This window comes from Alligator mississippiensis, chromosome 3 (assembly GCF_030867095.1).
Source record: "Alligator mississippiensis isolate rAllMis1 chromosome 3, rAllMis1, whole genome shotgun sequence".
Lineage (NCBI taxonomy): Eukaryota > Metazoa > Chordata > Crocodylia > Alligatoridae > Alligator > Alligator mississippiensis.
Genome location: NC_081826.1, coordinates 97,581,736 through 97,600,383, shown reverse-complemented (window position 1 = coordinate 97,600,383; position 18,648 = coordinate 97,581,736). Strand labels below are relative to the sequence as shown.

Below are 18,648 nucleotides of genomic sequence, written 5' to 3'. Positions count from 1 at the left end.
GAATGTTTAACTTGCAGTTCCTACTGTAGTCATGACAGCAAGCAAAGTCAGGTTTTTCAAGATGTCGATTGCTCAGCGGAACTGATCTTCAAGTGAATGTTCCAGGAATAATGAGCTGAGTCTTATTAATGAAAGAACTTCCCCGGTCTTGCATAAGAGATGCAGAGATGGTTTCTGAAGAATAGTCCTAAAGTAAATAAAGGGATTTAGTATAGCTTTTGGAAGCCATCCCCAATTTTAGATGTCCCTAACTTAGAAATGGAAAAAAACTACACAGAGGCAGTAAAAGTACAATAATAGGTGTAAAGCAAAGCAAGGAAAGACCTGCTTAGGTCATTAAAACCACAGGGACACATCCAGCATGAAGCTGATGTTTGCATTTTTGTTTCTTTGGTATATAATAGAAACAAATTATCTTACATTTTACACACCTGTTAAGCCTTTTTAACAATTTGGCAGATGCTGAATTAATGGAGCACACATTGTGCTATGGTGCTTAAGAATCCAGTTACCACCAACTCCCTCATCACAGTGGCATGCTAAAAGTTAATATTAGTATAGCAGGAGCAGAAGAGGCATGGCAGCAAAGGCATTATTGGTCTGGCCACTGTAGGAATTTGCAGGGCCTAGTGTAGAATGGGCAGTGTCCCTCTTGCTGTGTTGTTTTCTTTCAAACATTTGTTTCCATTGAAAGCATTTGATAAATAAATTTTAAGGGGGAGGGTGGAGCAGTTCTGAAGTAGATACCTCTATTAATACAAAAACTTTTGAACTAAATCCAAAGGGCCTTGCCAGCGCTGGGTCCTTGCACCTGAGAAATAATACTTGATACTGCTCTTCCATTGGGAAACCTCAAGTGCTCAACAAACTCCCAAGGTCCAGATCTTGAGGCTAGGACCAGACCCAAGTAGCTGAGCAAAAAGGAAGAATTGAGGTAGAGCCCATTATAGGCCTTATTCCCACTCAGTAGTTGGGAGTGGTTTCCATCAAGGGGAGGCCCCTGTAGCAAACAGATCCTCTGGCTCATCTTTTGGAATTTCCTACAGTGCTATGAAAGATGTGGCATAGGCAAGTGTCAGTTTGCTTCGTGGTCTGCCTCTCAATGTACTGTGAGGGAGGTATTGTGCTCAGTGAAGAAAAAAAAGATGATTGACCCAAAGGCAAATGGGAAATTTGTGGCAGAGCTAGGAATTGAGTGCAGGTTTCCTAACGCACAGTCCCGCGCTTGACAAGTAACCAATCTTCTTTCCAGCCCTCCAGATCAGGTAAAGGGCTGTATTTTGTTACTGGATAAACTGTTTCAGTTTTCTTCCATGTTCACATCCACTACTTGTCATTTGCTTTGTTCCAAGCAAGGGATTTAATTGAAAACTAGAAGCAAATAGACACTCAGAACAAAGACTGAAGCACCCTCAAACGTAACTTCTGCATGTATGTTTGTGAGCCTTTGGTCTTGGAGCAGTATCAGGTCTAATACCTGTGAGGCTGGTTATCATTTCATCTCTTCAGGCCTATGGATGTTTGTATTTAATTTACTACTGTGCCTACTAATTTCACAATTGCATTTGATGTTGTCTCCTGGGCCAAGCACACAGCTTGATGGCAGGCAGCCAACACTGCATGCACTGGGTGGGTTCTACCTTGGAGTGTGCGATGGGTATACTATTGGAAGGGGGTTAGAACTTGACTTTCCAAGGAAGAGCAGAATAAAGTATGGAGACTATCCCTTATATTTAATTTCATAGCGTAATAAAGCACAAATCTGCCCCCCAAAGCATTAACTTATCTACTTTCTTTATCTTCCTGTGTGATGTCACTGTGCATGTACTTCTGTATGGCTTCTGATACACCAGAGCACTCAATTTAAAAACAAGAAAGGCAATAGCATTTTTCTGCTTGTTTTCCTGTTATGATTGAGAAATGCAGTTTCTTGTTTATGCATTACTAATAAATCTCTTTAAAAATGTGTATTGTATTGTCCCAGCTTTTCTGATGTAATATTTCCAGATCATCCCATTCTGCTCAACTGTTTAGGAATGGAGGCTTTCTGACTCCTGGGATAAAATGCTTAACTTCTGTTCGTAGCTGTAGAGGTCCCTGTTGCAGACTTTAAACAGCTCCTGTGCAGAAAGGCAAGAAAGAAGAGCCTATACCTGTTTTTCTCCTTAGTAGTTTCTTCAACAGCTTGTGTTTATTAATGAACATTAAAAATTAGATTCTTAATATTGGCCAGTGATAAGGATAAATGCCTTAACTTCTTGAAAACTACTTAGGGAAAAAAAAAAGTAGCGAAGGAGGATGGGCAAAAAGGAAAGGCAGTACACACCTGTATTGTTTGGAAAGAAGCTATTGCCCGATTCTCAACCAGTAATCTTAAGAAAAGCAGTGATTCATGAGCAAGGGGTTGGAATTGTAGCCCAGCATGGATTTGTAGAGTCCAGCTTTCCTGGTCATGCGACAGTTCCTTTTCACTAGGGGACATTTAAGCAAATACATGATAAAAAACCTTCCTCCTGTGCCCTGGATACTGCATTAAGAGATAAGGCATGGTAAGCACTTCCTCATTACCAAATGAGGTGACAACTGAGGTTATCGATATTGATATCGTTAAAAATAACCATTCCTTCCATTTGTTCTTCACTGAGTATGCAACCGTTTATAATTGCCATTAGGTCTGTGTTAGAGGGACAAAGTGCTTAAACCCCTGGCCCCAAATAGACTTCAGATCTCTGGAGCAACCAAGAGACTGTCCAACCACTTTAAAAGTGCAGTGGATTGCAGCTTATGTCCCATTTGATCTTTGTACCCATTTATCCATTATATTGATCTTCAGCTGTGGGGGATAGGCACCCTACTATGTGGAAGTCCACTCTGGTGGATTCAGAGCACTGTAAGAAGTGACAGGATACATGGTTAAAAATTAAAACATAATTTTGGAGTATTGCTAAGTAAACAAAAAAAAAAAAATCCCTTCCCCCCCCTCCACTCCAGCCCTACACAGCTGTCCTCTCACCCACACAAATCATTCCTCCCACTTGTTTGAAAAGCTGATCTTACTACCTGTTGCTACAAACTCCATTAGTAAAGAACAGCTGCAGTGTACCAACTGTTTGACCAAACCCAGATGTCTGCACATGTATTTGTTTTTAGAAAGTTGAAACTGGTTTTCAACTAGTTCTGTGAAAGGGGTTGCCCGCTTTGTAGCAAAAATGAGCTGATATCACCGGACTTGTCACTGGGGGCAGGGGTCCAAAGGAAGGAATGTCAACAGAAGTCTAGAGTTGCAGCAACCAGGAAAGAGCTACAACATGGAACTACTTGGACCAGAAGAACAACCTAGCAGAGGATGCAGGCAGCTGCTAGGAAGCTCTGGAGTGGCTCAGCTACACAGGAGCTAGGAGTAAACTTCTGCGAACTACGATAGACACTGCTGTAGAGCTATAGGCCAATTTTTGGGGAAGGGACCTGCAGTAATAAAGGGAAAAACATTCAGAAAAAAACCATTATAACTGGTCTGGATAAAGTAAAGCTCTAAACCAGCCTGTAGCCTGCCCTGAACCAGGAGTAGGAGGAGGCTAGGAGAGCTGGCAGGAGGCAGATTGGGACATCTCAGAGCCCCAGAAAAGTAGTAAGTGGTAGCTAGCTATGTTGCTAGCTGCATCCTAACTGTGGGACTCCTTAAGCAACAGTAATTCATGTTTAACATAGCAGCTGTCTAGACAATCCTTGCAATGCACCTATTTGATACATGGATGCTCAGCTAATTGCAAGGGACTGAAAACACCCTAAGATCTGACTGTTTACCACCAGCAAGATGTATGTATTGGATGTTGTACCACAGCTTTCCCAGCAGTCACCTGCTTCATGTCTCAATCATTTGTACCAGGCTGCCATGACAGACTGGAATTTGTAACATTTCTCTGTGCTCTTCCCCAGGAAATGACATCATGCATCTCTGAAAGCCAGAGACAATTGACTTATAATAGCACTATGCAAGTTAAGACATTTAATTCTGCAAGCTGTTATTTGGAGGATATGCTGTCAAGCCTTAGTTCCGAGCATCTGCAACACACAGGAAACCCTTCCCATCCACATAAAGAGACATGTTTGCTGAATTTAAAAAACAAACAACCCCCCAACCATACCACAGAAATAAATTGGCTCTTTAGGATGATACATTTTGATACAGTTCTAATTTATACTTGTATTTTAAAAGCCAGCAATTTAGGCATTGGTACAGTTTGTACAGTTACCTAGATTTATTGGTTAGTTTCCCCCAACATAACATTTTCAGGTACCCAAATCAAAGCAAATCAAACAATAATTCCATCTCTTGTCCATTATTTAAAAAAATTGTGGAAATCCAGGTCAAAATAGACTTCCAAAACCATTTATTTTCTGCTTGCGCAAGAAAACAGCTCTTCAGAACACTGTTCCTTTGGTCTGTGCACAGAAAAACTCAGAAAACCCACAAACACATCTATTTTCACTTAAAGGTTGCATCCAAAACTTTCAGTACTTTCACAATATGTTCATCTTCTTGTGTCCGTTTAAAAACAAGCTGATACTGTGTAACAATTCTGGATTTCATACTTTCTGAAAGGCTATTTAACTTGTTTTTTCTATTATTTCACTCTGTGAAATGCATTAATTCCTTGTTCTGACAGTGAAAAACTTAAATGTTTAAATAAGCCTAAAAAAGATTATTTGTGCCAACATGACCAAATTATGTTAAAAATGTTACTTAAAAAAAACTAAATAGAGAACCAGTGATGGCTTATGGAAAGCTCTGGAAAAAAAGAAGCCAATTTGGCCTCTAATTTTCAGTAGTCTTTTATTAGAACGAAAGAATTACAAGAAAAATAACACATTACTCTTAGAGTTGGTCTCAGTTTCCTGCTGATTCTTCAGATGATTGCTTTTATTTGTGACATCAGATTTGCATCTATAGTTATGATCTGAAGTGCAGAATAGGGACCCACGAAGCAGTAAAAGATATTCTTCAAAACCTCCGCATTAAAAGAATGGAGTGAACTTTTATCCAGTGCTTTCCGTGAGACATCAGTTGCTCTTTTTTAAACACAGAAAACCCTAGAGCCAGTGAATAATAAATATGAAAATAAATTAAGTCCTCAATCCCCCAGTAAAGCTACAAAGATAGTTATTATAGTTAAGATTATTCATGACTATAAAAATCTACATTTGGATACAAAATATCCAAGAGGTAAGTATGTTTTTTGTTCAGACACTGCATTTAACAATGCAAGTTAGTGCCATCATGCAAGATGCAGCTTACGTGTCCCAAGTAAACACCTCTGTTATTCTACAAAGTGTCACGCTCTCCTCCTTACATTTCCACTTAACCATAAGAGACTATCAAACAGTGAAAATGGGAACAACAGTCAGTGCTTTTTGTACCCATCTACCCTCCACGTGGCACTAGTTGCTCCCTTTAAAAAAAAAAAAAAGAAAAGGGTGGAGGCTCAAATACACCAAAACTTTCAAACTGAGGGTATCAAATGGAAAAAGCCTCCTCTATAAAAGGTACACCTTACCATTTTTTTTTATTTAAAAAACTGCCAAAGATTCTGTTGCAGTTGTCTGGAGGGCACAAAATAAAGAGACTAACTTGAACTTCTCTACTTATATCTTCAATGGATTCTAAAGCAGCTGTGTGGAGGCTGGAGATACCCAACATTCATTTTTCAAGTTCTTTTGTATCTAATGTTCATATACAAAAAGTGATGGTGGCTCAGTCTTGGAGGAGGCCTAAGGAAGAGTTCATAGAATAATGCTGTTTGTCACAGCTCTTCAGTGCTGTGGCCTCAATTCTCTGTTGATGCTGCTGCCATTGCGGATTTCATGCTCTCCCGTGTTGAGAGTTTCAGTTCCTCAAACTCGGTGTTTAGTTTGTTGATCACCCATTCCAGAGCATCTCGGCCCTGTCAGAAGAGAACGTAAGAGTTTAGTATCAAAATGTCTGCAGCAACACTATTCAAGAGAAAACTTCCATATCTTTCCTCTGTCAGACGCCAGAATTGTGCTACAGGAAACCAGTTTGGCGTTATACATTGAGGTTTTATAATAGCCTCATCCTGAATTTTCATTGCAAAAGTGTTTCCATAACACTCATGTGCAAGAAGTCAAGGCAGTACTGAAATGCAAACATTTAAAAGCACATTTAAATTCAAGACTCTCTCCCCCTCTGTTTTCACTATTCCTATTAATGCAGGAAGGACAGCATGTGTATGGATGGAGCTAGATTTTATTCTAGATTATAGAGTGATTAACTACGTGAGAACTGGAGACTTTATTAAAAACCGGAGCTAGAAAGAACAATGCTGCTCTTACAGGTTGACTCATTGGTAGCAGTTAAGGGGAATACCTCCATGTCTCCACATCCCAACACACATTCTACTTGCCAGCCGCATAAATCTGACCTATGGTGACTAGGAGAGGAAGGGTTAACTATCACGTTCTGTTTCCTCCTTCAGAGCATCTCTTCAGCACAAAAATCAGACTAAATGAAAGACTGATCACATGACTCAGATTTCTGCCAAGGCACTGCCCTGGCTCCCTCCCACTCCTGGAATGTGTAGTCTACTTAGGCTCTTGTTAATTGCACTTATTCATAGCCCTTTATTTTCTTGATGACCTATCACTTCTATGAAGTCACCAGAATGTGGCTCTGCTCAAGTTTACAAATTCATGCAACTACAGATCTTCTGTGAAGCACTTATGTAGGATGTGAACAATGCTCTTGCTCTTACTGTAGCCTAAGCTTTAGAAATGAGAATATGCACAAAAATTAAGGAACTAAAGTTGTTCTCAACAGAGATGGGAGTGTTAAAAAACATGCTCACTCAGGATGAGAAGCTGTTCACAGACAAGCAGGCTGGCCTGGGGAAGTGCTGGTTGCTTCTTCAGAGGGGAGAAGGAAAAGCCATAGAATATCCCAACGACCACTGCCTCATGAACAGCAAACTTGGGAATCAAGAAAGAGAAAAGTAGTGAGGAAACTCAGGGCCTAAACTATGACCAGAAGAGCCCTTGAGGCAACAGCACCACCCTGCAAGGAGGTGGGTGAGCCAATTTTGAGGGCAGAATTAACTGACACAATTAAACTGGAGGACAGAAGTGATTTTTCCAGTAATTCTTCTCCAGTGAAGAAAGAATTAAAAGATCCATGGAGGGAAGTTTGATAGGCATGACTTTGGTGGGGCACACATTGGCAGATTTTTTCAACCTGGTCTAATGAACCTAATCTTCTGTCAAGTTAAATACCAGAAGGTTTCAAATGCTCTGGAAGACGGGCAAGACCACACTAATTTCTGAAATAAAACTGTTGCCCTCACAAAGGAATCCTCTACAGAACCCTGACTTTTACTTATGCTGTCATTTCCATTTCCAATTCTTGCCAAATAACTCTGCCTTCCCACCTATTTACAGGTTCTTTAAGCTAGATAAAAAGCAATTAGCAAATGCACAAATGCCTTCTGATAAGGGGAGGAATTGACAATAGCAGAACACAGAATGGTACCCAAATGAGTAGAAATTAGATAACTAGGTTCTTCACACTAAGAACTACCTATCCACAAAAACCCTCAAGTGATCAAAACCCATAGAAATACGGTCATTCAAGACCCTGAAACAGACCAGTAACACCTGACAGCAGCAAGCACATCTTTGACCTACAAGGAAAACGTGTTCTCTTGTAGTAGCATTATCACTGATACCTTTGTCCAAAATCCAGCTACCATTTACTGTCATTTGTGTGAAATGGACAGTTCAAGATATACTTACACAAATGCTCTCTACTGAATTCATGTGTCGTTAGCGTCACTAACTGCAATGCATGCAAAAACCTGAAAGGTTAGGCAAAGATACTGAGGCAAAGAGGATGTTAAACAATGCCCTCACTAACTGAAGGATACTTATTCTCCCATCTCCACTTCCCCAGCTGCTAGGTATTGGAATGACTCTACACCGAAATAATGACTTTGCAAACCACTGAGAAATGCAACTCAGCTCAGTCTTTTTTATGTCGGTAACATACACAACACAATTGTAAGACCCTGTTTTCAGACTGTGGACTCTAGCCTGGCTGAATAAATTTAGTTTTGAAATAGTATTTTTATCTTTCTTCAGAGCAAAGAATATGTCAAGTTTAGAAAATGAAGAGTCCCTTTTACCGACTTTTCAAGTTTCTGTGTTAGGATAATAGTCACAGGAGGCTGGGCTGTCCCTCCATGTTGGCTGATAGCCCCTAACCCAAAGAGCTGTTGAAGTATTTTTTGAAACCAGAAAACCCATCTAATAAAAACATCATTCTTAGTCCAGGACCAAGCAGGAGAAAATTCATTCACTGCATAAGATCACATGAGTAGTCCATCCACAGTTTGGAAGCCAGGATATAGATTACAGCCTGATGCAATAGTCTCAATCTGCATAATGTTACACTTGGTAGTTTTGAGTCCAATTACCAATACACCCTGTGCCCTTCTGCTTCCCTGATATTTAGATTGTTTTGGGTTACCCCATTCTTCCTTCACTTCCCATTCACCCTCCACTTCCTCTCTGTACATGCCTCTATCTCTTTGGTTTCAGTTTGCTGCTGCTGTCACTAGCATATTTTTTCACTTGGCTTACTAGAGCCAGACTTTTGCAGACTATGGCACACAACAAGAAATACAAATGAATGTTCACATATTAGTGCCCCTAACTAAGCAGAGTGCTGTCAGAGACAGAAAAGTCTCTTTTGATTATTCAGTTAATATGATATAGATGTCACAAGAATCTAATTAAAAGGTTTATTTCTTAAATTGGTGTCCATCCCCTTAATTAGAGGCAGCAGTATAAGGTACTGAAAAAGTGGCAATTTAAATGCTAATCACCTTAAAGCCTAATCACATGAAGATTATACTTGAATTAGTCAAAAAGCAGACAACACTTTGAGCGGAATTCCTGCATTATAGAAGACTACCACCAGTCTTTCCATAAGTGACTAGGCCATGATCTAAAGCCAGTTTTCAGATTGTTAATTTTCAAGCAACTTCCTTAAGTGAAAAGGTGTTTTCTTCTTCTCTAGAAAACTATTTACATCCAGGTAAGCCTGGTAACTCAACCCAGCCCTACTACTTTGCAACTAGAAATTAACACGTCATGGTGGAATGGAAAGGTTCAGAAAAAATTCTGCCCTGGAATTTAAGTGGTTTAAAAGCTCCACAATTACAGTTTCTTTCATAATTAAAGATCTGGGCAATTTTGCTCAGTAAGAAGAAACAATCTGACAGAGGACTAGTTTACAGAGTTTCACAATTTATATAACCAACACAATGCTATTTTAATTTCTATATACGATGCTGATTAAAGCAAGCACATTCATAACCAAGCATGCACATTGCATTAACCCAGTACTACATATTTTGGCATTATATGCATTCAATAGTATGTCAGAAACTGGGTATGAACATTTGTTAATAAGTTTTAGGTCACAAGTCAAGGCTGGCTGCTCCAGCTAAAGTTTTTGGAGAATATAAAGCTTCAACTATTTGTCCAAGTCATGATAATTTGGTGAGACAGAAACTTGAAAGCACACAGCCATCATTTTCTAAGTTATATATGCACACCCCAGCATAATGATAGAGAATAAGAGCAATGAAAATGGTTTGGGGATTTTGTCAGTGGAAGTTTTAAAGTTTTTCAATACAGGAATGACGGAGACAAGTTAGACTGGCTAATAGAATGAAAAGCTGGAGGGGACATTTACCGTTCAGTACAAATATACAGCGAAGAAAGCTGCGCTCGTTTCCCTAAGCCCTGAAGTTAAGTTTCATGACCATCATGTTTAGGGGTGGCAATTAATCTGTGAACAGCAATAAACTAGAAACCAATGCAAGATATACAGAATTATTGAAATATTTTACTTGCTCTCACAGTAATGTGCAAACTTCCGCAACAAACTCCCACTTAAATTGTAAAGGTCAATTCTAGCAACTCTCTCTCTCAAGAATGCAAACAATTCTAGTCAGGGAGGATAAATCAAGCAGCAGTACTTCGAAAAAGCAAAAAATAAATAAAAAAATCCATAACAAAAACCCATAAAAACCCCCTACCCTGGTCAGGCCACCCCTATTATGAGATACCTATCCCAATCCTTTTAACTGTATAGTTCTAGTCCCTCTTCATAATGGCAACTCCATTAACCAGTTTGTTTATTCTCCATAGAAACTGCCTTAACTGCAGTGAAACCAAAGGAATTAAATTAGGCATGGTGGAGCCTCAGTAACAAATTCACATGCATGAGTACCTGCAGTAAACATGCTACTACCTTGTGTGTGTAAGCAGTCACTGTATCCAGTCTTTCCAGTGATACAGGGGATGGAATAACTGATCCTTTCAGGTCTTATCCAGCATCTCTGACTATTCTAATAAACATGTTTGCCATTCCTGTATGTAATGTGTTTATACACAATGTGCATGCAAGTTAATTCTGATAGAGATCACATCACAACAGTCCATGCACACATTTGCTAGAAAGCTGAAATGCTGTACCGAAAAAAAAAAGAATACTGGAGTTACCACTAGTTAGTATAAGCTGCAGTTGTAGAAAAGCCTGCTAGCTTAGGGTGCTTTCAGAATTTTGAATTATCCACTCAATAGCATCCCACCCCTAGAGTAACACAAAAAAGATTGATAACATAGCACAAGATTCTTCTATCATCATTGCAGTATTCAAGCACCAGATCTACAGTCTCAGTACTTAGGAACAAAATTCAACATTTATTTTAGCATTTGAAGAAAGAACAGGAAATACTTTTTTTCCCAGCAACTTTTTCTGTTTTCAAAATCCTGCTCAGACATAGAAACACAGCACCGTGTTTCTGTGATCACCAACTCCTCTAAAGTAGAACAGTCTGTTAGCAGTCAAAGGGCTGAAAACAGCAGACAAAATTCCTGCCAAGTTCAGCCTCCATGAATGGATTCAGCTGCAGCAAGATGAACACAGAAGTGCTGTTTCTTTGTAATAAGTTTGTCTAAACAGAAGGTGTCCTCCCTTACAAGGGAAGAAGAAAGAAAACAATTAAGACAAGCTCTCCACAATGGGGCAGTTAGAGTAGGAATATTTATGCCGTTCTTAGGGAATCAAGAAATTATGACTTGGAAGGGTGAAGGGAGAGAGCAAAAGGTAGAATAACGCTTGCCTGCTTGACCTCACCATTTTAAGTAGATTAGCTCCTGGCCTTTTCTATAGCTGTACTTTAGTTAGGACTGGCCTTTTATTTTAAAACAAAGCTGCTGATGCACCAGTGATTTAACTGCAATCAAGAGTCATGGGACAGTAAGATCAGACATGTTCCCCTCTCCTAGTGGAACTGGGAGGAGTCCAGAGAGTGATGACGTTTAAGAGGAAGGGATATTCATGCAAAGCTGCCATTTTAAGAAGAGACAACCTGTGCCATTATAGCCCAGCCAGACAGTTCTTTCCCCCAGCTGCTGTCACTCTGCCCATTTCCTAGTGTTCATTCACTTACTCCAGATCCTTCCTAAACACTAAATACATTTTTTGTCAGTCCTTCACTTCAAATGCTTTATAGTAACTTTGCTCCCCTTCCTTGGTGAAATGCTTTGACCCCTAATTTTTCCTCCCTTAAATGGCCATTCTTGTTCACAAGAGTATCTGTCTGTCAATAATGCACTTCAAAATGGCTAGAGCAGCAATGCCAGTGACCTCTTGCATTTGGAGACAAGGGCTGAGATGCATCCCTCTTCTTGCCATCTCTGGGAGTAAAACTGACCTTGAACAGTTCCCTGCCCTGTCTGTGCACCAAACCTGACCCAGGATCATCTGCCATTGCTCCTTCCCCGAGTTTGTTTTCCCCATCCTTGCAATGTGCTAAACTGCTCCAGGGGCCTCGAAGCAGAATACATTCTACAAAATATACCTGAGCATGGTTTTATGATGAACTCTACTTCACAGGATAAACAAATTGGGAGGGTTACTGATAACAGCTGGCATACGAACTAGCCAACATCCCTCCTTTTACACAAGGACTGTTTAGTCTTTGTACAGAAACTGCTTCTATTGCATTATTCTAGATGCTTTCAAGTCATAAACAGAAGTTAGAACATAATGGTGCACAAGAATTAAAGCAAATAAAACTGAAATAAGCAGTGCAACCAACGCAAAAAGTGCATTAATGAATTAACTTGCTACTCAGCCTTTGTGTCTTCCCTAGTAGCCATTTTTAACACTGAACAGAAACAAGCATTTAAGAGCTCCATGGAGTAACAGCTTGTCAACTGCTGGCATACACATGCTTAGTTATAAGATTTTTTTTTTTTTTTAAACACAGCTCTGCATGTGCCATGTTACTTATTCTCCATGATGTTTATGCTAACAAGAGCAACAAGGATTTAGTATTTTAATATTGTACATGCTGAGTATTTATGCCTGTAAGTTATCCTCTACCTGCTGAACACCCACCAGCTCAATTGAAATTAGAGAAGATTGCAGATTTTGATGTTCAATGCAATATTTAGCAGCGCATGTCCAATTATTGCCAACAAAAAACATACCTTTCTAGCATTGGAGGATATTGTATTTGCCATTAAACTTTCCAAATAACTGCTCAGGCTAACTCCTTTTACCGTAATAATTGCTTCTTGTGTCAGTACAGTCCTATAAAGGAAAAATAAGTATTGATATAGAAAGGAAATAGTATATACTCCCCCACAAACAAGTAAATCCACAAACAACCCTACTTACTTTTCAGGGTTTTCTGGATGAGGTCTGTAGACCAATCTTTCATCAACCGACACCAAGTTTGTGAGGGTAATCTTAAAAATAAAAGCAAGAACCTAAATACTCAGTATGCCTTCCTCTATCAGCTTTCTCCACCAACAGTTCAGAAGCACTGCCTGATTACCCTTAACAGCAGAAACAGGACAGTCAAATCATTCCAACTGCAGAATAACAGCATTATCACTTATGGCAATTCTTCTTACCCCCATGGAAATGCAATGACAGTCAAGTCAATTTTGCCTCTCATAATCCATAGAGTGGGCAGTTCAGTAGCACTGCTGAATGTTGAGCCTATGAACTGCAGCATGCGAGTAGCAGAAAGGTTCTGCAGGAAAGCAAGTATCACTACCATTTCCAAGAACATGGAGAAGTGTGGGCTTATTGCAGAAGGACAAGGCTTTCTTAATGACCACATTATTTAAACCAGACTTAAGGTTGCAGAATATTATAACAAAGCAAAACAGGCAGCTAATACATTGTGCAGGTTCATAACAAGTTGCTGGTGCTGTTTAACATACATTAGCAAAAGAAACCTTACTAATCAGATCACTTTTTACTAAGTTGTTTCATTTCCATATTCTCAGATATTTTCATGAAATGTATAATCGTGTAAAAGTTCTCTTATCTAAGTTATCTACTCCTGCAATGAACAAAGCCAATAGCGAAAAGTGCATTCAGGAAACAGGCCGCACATAAGTTTTTGCCTTATCCAGTTCCCAATGAAAACGTCTGTCTTCACAAACTTGTTTTCATTCATAGCTATTTCTGAAACCCTTCATCCTGGTATGAGGCAAAAGTTCCACTCCCAACAGTCATCATCAAAAGCTTCCTGATCTCAGTGTCACTTACATTGGAGGAGCAGAGTTCCATCTTCTTTTCCACTGGATCTACTACAGAATGTTCTTTGATGTATGTCAAAGTCCTATTTGTTCCCAAAATCTAGAAGGCAAGACAGATTTTCATATTTAAAGAGTCAATATAAGGAACCATAAAAACATTCTGATCTTCCACAGTGTCATTACACAGTAATTTGTGAGCAACTGAACACCCTTATCAAGAGCAACACCCCATCATGCCAGGTGCTTAAACCATGAAAGATTTCATAGTCCAGCATGGGAAAATACTATAATCTTAAAAGCGATTAATAAGCCCACAGACACTGCAATACATATAAGCCCACAGACACTCTTGGCAAGAGATGTGCTGATTACACCTTAAAATTTCTGGAAACAAGCTCTCCTATAAAGTAAGTTTTTATTTTCAATCCAGAATCCAGATGACAATGCGTTTAGATGATACTACGTCAGTAAACTGTTCAATGTAACAGTTACCTACCGCTTTTACAATACTTGGCAGTCCCCATTCTGTGCTGAGGAGGCGATGACTATGTAACCTTCCCTGGTTGTCAAGGCTTCTGTCTAGCACATCTACTCCTACTACACATGGATTCATGGGATTTGGGTATTTTCTCATAGCAGCTTTGATTACAGTATCCCATGGGTGTCTAGAAAAAAACAGAAACAGAATACATAACTATTTATACACTTAATTATAAAATATGCAAAGATAAAGTAGTAGCATGGACTCATCTGGAATATTCTGAACAGTGCAGGTCACCTTGTCTCAAGAAAAATATTGTAGAATTTAAAGGGGAACTCAGAGACAACAAGGAAAGAAACAACAGGAACACGCTTTTTAGGCAGGGAGGGGTCGGGGTGAACTAAAACGATTAGAACAGTTTAAAGAAAAGACAAGACACACCCCAATCAGAAATCTAACATAAATATATTCAAAATATGGACTTAATAAGAGACATTCAAAAGAACAAAAGCTACCAATTGCTCTCATAGTGCATGAGCCGAATTATATAAATTAAATTAAAGTATGGCACATTCAATTCAAATAAACAGGAATTGTTTCATTTCTACAGGTCAGCAACAGAACTCAGTACCACAGGATGTTACTAAGGTAGAAAGCCTAAGCTGCAAAAGAGGATCTCTAATTGTAGCAGTAACAGGCTCACTCAGAGTTGTAGTTAACATTACAAAGTTTCAGAGCTGTCCCTATTTCATGCTTTAAAATATAAGCAAAAAATCACCAACTACTGGTTATTTGAAAAATACACAGTCTGGGGTCAAATTATCCCATATCTACCTTCCATGACGTTTCCTGGATCTTCCTTCAATACATCAGGTGCTGAGCCTCTTTCCAAGACAGGATACTGGAGCAGATGGACTAGAATCTAACCCAGCATCAAAAGATTTGCCTTCTTAAATAATGCAGTGTAGGGTAAAAGGGTTCCTGACATTATATTATATGTATAATGTAATATTCCTTATATACATGATACATCGGGGCCAGCAACATTTTACGAGCCATGGGCTGGAACAATCTAGCTCCAGTCCGATGCAGGCCAAGTGGCTTTATTACAGGGGTGCACAAAATATGGCCCAGGGTCTTTGATGACACATCTATTCAGTGCAGGTCAGCATCATGCAGACCCCCCAAGCTAGCTCTGGAACCAGTATAGCCTCAACAGTGTAGTTTTATAAGACCACTTGGTCTTTCTAATGATTTCAAAGCATGGATGCACTTACTGTTTCTTTAAAAAAATCTCAAGTTGGATCACCATGCAGGACGGGGCTCTATAACACACCAGACTGAACTATAAATCAAGTGAACTTTTCCACGTTTCCAAATAGGAGCAGCAAATAAGTGATAATGCTGTCCTCCTGTTCCAGCTGAAGACTACCTCTAAAAAAGATTCTCTTTTTCTACCAGTCCCAGTTTGCCCACCAATAAGGAGTCCACATCAACAGGTGCTTGTTCTCTTCAGAGATTATACAACATAAGGCAAACAGAAAATGCCTGAAGGTAACTAACAAGGACAAGTCAAAGTCTGACTGTCCTTGAAGACTTAAGCAGCCAAGGGCCTAACACGTCCAAGTCAAGTTCCACGTACCTGAGCTGATCTAGTTACACTTGCATCCGTAGAAGTACATGTTTCAAAGGCCTCTGAAGTGATCTCTCTTTTTGTCACTTAGCCTTTTCATGCAGTATCAAGACACACCTTTATGTTCCAGCAGGTGGCAGATTTTCAAAGCAAGCCCCACAGTTACTCAAACAGAAGCTGTGCCACAACAGAAAGCTTCGTTACCACCTGCCTTTAATTTCACATTAGAAGATACATCAGATTTCAGTACCAGAAACCTTGAGGCTGGGCAGTTGCCATATACCAGGGGCGGGCAAAGTCCACCCTGCAGCTGGATCAGGCAGGCAGCAGATTGCAGCTCTGTCCTGGCTCCAGACCACGATGTCACCATCATGAGACACGCCAGGCCTGGCCTCAGAGCAGCTCCCTGCCCAGCCGCACGCCCTGCCAGCACTGCTGGGGCCGGTCTCCATGGAAACTTGGGCCCTGCCACTGCTGGGGTCTCCATGGAAACCGGCTGCAGCGACCCGGGCAAGGACTGCTGGCAAATGGATTCCAGCCACCAGCCAGATCTGCTATTTTGCCCACCCCTGGTTTTAACCTCCTGAGACTCAAGGCACCCACAGGAAAATGCCAGCTTAGTTTTTACTCCGTTTCTGCACTATAGGAAAATAACAAAGCCATTGATCTGTGGCAACAAACTCAGAGAGAGACAGCCAGGGGTCAGGCTGTTTTTGACCCTCTGGGTTTATGTGGCCAATCACAGAAAATGACGATTGGAAGGGACCTCAGGAGGACATCTAGTCCACCCCCCTGCTCCAAGCAGGACCATCCTCAACCAGATCATCCCAGCCAGGGCTCTGTCTAGCCGGGTTTGAAAAACCTCCAAGGATGGAAATAGCACCTGGTCTCTGGGAAGCCTGTTCCAATGCCCCACCACCACCTGCCTGTTCTGTCAGAAAGTGTTTCCCAATATCCAACCTAACCCGCCCTTGCTGCAACCTGAGACGGTTGCTCCTTGTTCTGTCACCTGCCACCACCGAGACGCGTCTGGCTCCATCCCCCCTCACCAGAACCAGGCGCGGGGCTGGACCCACGAGGCGCCCCTGGATCCAGCTCCAAGGCTTCGTCCTGCGCCCGCTGGGCGGGGGACAGGCGGCCGGGCCGCTCTCCCCTCGGCCCACGCCCCCGGCTCACTCCGCACGTGGCCCCGCCGCAGGGCCGTCACACGAGCCCCGCCCCCGCGCGCCAAGGCCTAGCGCGGCGCCGCTCACCCGAACACGTGCTCCGAGCTCCAGATCTTCATGGCGCCACTTGTGCCGCCGCCGTCCCGATGGCAATGGCGGCCCCGGCCCCGGCCCTGGCTCCGGCCGGCTGGGAGCAGGGGGGCGGGGCGTCGCGAGCGCCGACCAATGGGAGCGAACCCCCAGTACTCTCCCGGTGCGTCACGCCGGCTTTGCCCCCCCGCCACCTCACCCCGAGTGCGTCACTGTAGTCTCCCCTCCCCCGCGCGCCGCCTCCTGTGACTCCGCGTGGCTCTCTTCGCGTCACTCGCCTCCCCCGTCCGCGCATTCTGCCGTTACGTGACAGTGCGTCGACGTAACGCAGCCCGGGCCGCTCTCTGGGTGCCCCTTCGGGTTGTGGGGCCCGTGCTCCGCACTGTGGCTGCAGGCGGGGCCGGCTGTGACCGCCCCGGGCCTCTCGCCGCTGCTGCCAAGCCTCGCAGCTTGTTCCTTGTTCCCCGTTCCCTTCGCAAAACCTGCTTCGTGCAGCGAGAGGCTGTGGATCCTCCATGAGCCCCGCTGCTTATCCGAGGCCGTGTCCCCGAGACCTCACGTCCTCTTACGTCGTCGCGAGTCAGGCGACGTGTGATTAAATTCTGACCGGCCCTCGTTGTATAAAGCCCAGCACCGGGAATAAGGAACACGCTTCAGGCTGAGTACAGGTGCGGGTCCAGGCGGGGCAGCGTAGTGCCCCCCTTCCATTCCTGCTCCACCCCACTTCAAAGCCAGCTGTCTGGCACAGCGGCTTCGGAGGGTTTTTGCCTAACTGATGGGATTAAAACTGTATGTCTAATCCAGCAAATCCCTGCGCGCTCTGATAGTTGTTTTTGTTTCTGCTTACGCCTTCAGAACAGAGGCCCCCATTGTTAGAACAGCTCCTGGTTTAACTAGAAACAAATACGTGCACCGTGTTGTATGCGATGATACACCTCACCATGTCCCCTCCTTTTCAAAACCCTGCATCTGCCCATGGCTGTGTGTGGCCCATTCCTGATGTTCAAATATCCAAGTTAGGGTCAAGTCTGTACCATTAGTTTACAAAGTATGAGGGGGTTTTTTAATAATCATTTTGGGGGTCTTTTAATTTCATCCCCTGGTTTTCAAGAGGCAGCAGCTAGCCCCAGCCTTCCCAAGTCAGGCAGGAGGCAGGGTAGAGATGTACCTCATAGACTAAGACCTATGGAAAACACAAGTCTGGATAAGCTTGCTTCATTAAACACCCTGAAAGGCCACCACAGAGCAGTATATGAGGTGGCATGAGTGACTTGAAAACAAAAGAGGTACACAAGCATCTTTCCCTTCTTTTCCCTGACTTTTGTGTTCAAATTGCTCACACCACTGTATAGATGACTCTGTGCTGTCCTTCTACAGCATGAAAGCTGGCACTCTCTGTAGGGTCTTATTTAGTTTATAAGGTGCATCACGATCAGGGGGTCCTGGTCCTCCAGACAAGCTGCACTAGAGGAGCTGCAAGAAAGGCTGGACAGTGCCTGGGGGGAGCCAGATTACAACCCACTCTAGGGCTGTGCATGTGCAGTCCTCCCATAGCATCTGAGGAACCAAACTTGTGAAAGCAGGTGTTCTCTATAGAGCAGTGGTCACCAACCACTCGGCGCCTCTTGGAGTTG

At 42.2% G+C, this 18,648-nt stretch overlaps 1 protein-coding gene across 3 annotated transcripts; it reads right to left on the bottom strand.

The window, feature by feature from the left end:
• Positions 1 to 4,174: 4,174 nt before the first annotated feature.
• PRELID3A (PRELI domain containing 3A) lies at positions 4,175 to 17,128 on the bottom strand. 3 transcript variants are annotated; one of them, XM_059724257.1, is made up of 7 exons: positions 17,012 to 17,118; positions 15,768 to 15,935; positions 14,141 to 14,309; positions 13,655 to 13,744; positions 12,770 to 12,840; positions 12,580 to 12,682; positions 4,175 to 5,942 (listed from the first exon to the last, which is right to left on the bottom strand). In XM_059724257.1, exons 3-7 carry the CDS (start codon positions 14,276 to 14,278, stop codon positions 5,826 to 5,828), a joined length of 519 nt encoding a protein of 172 aa, XP_059580240.1. In that variant the 5' UTR covers positions 14,279 to 14,309; positions 15,768 to 15,935; positions 17,012 to 17,118; the 3' UTR covers positions 4,175 to 5,825. The 3 variants fall into 3 exon arrangements, with proteins under 3 accessions (XP_059580240.1, XP_006269792.1, XP_059580241.1); XM_006269730.4 differs by lacking the exon at positions 15,768 to 15,935 and having other exon boundaries at positions 17,012 to 17,128; XM_059724258.1 differs by lacking the exons at positions 15,768 to 15,935; positions 17,012 to 17,118 and adding an exon at positions 14,960 to 15,047.
• Between the last annotated feature and the right edge of the window lie 1,520 nt (positions 17,129 to 18,648).

Coding starts and splice junctions, on each gene's coding strand:
- PRELID3A (XM_006269730.4), bottom strand. CDS start 17,043: ATGAAGATCTGGAGCTCGGAGCACGTGTTCGG. Junction 13,745..14,140: donor TGCCAAGTATTGTAAAAGCG/GTAGGTAACTGT, acceptor CTTGCCTTCTAG/ATTTTGGGAACAAATAGGAC. Junction 12,841..13,654: donor TGGAACTCTGCTCCTCCAAT/GTAAGTGACACT, acceptor TTTATTTTTAAG/ATTACCCTCACAAACTTGGT.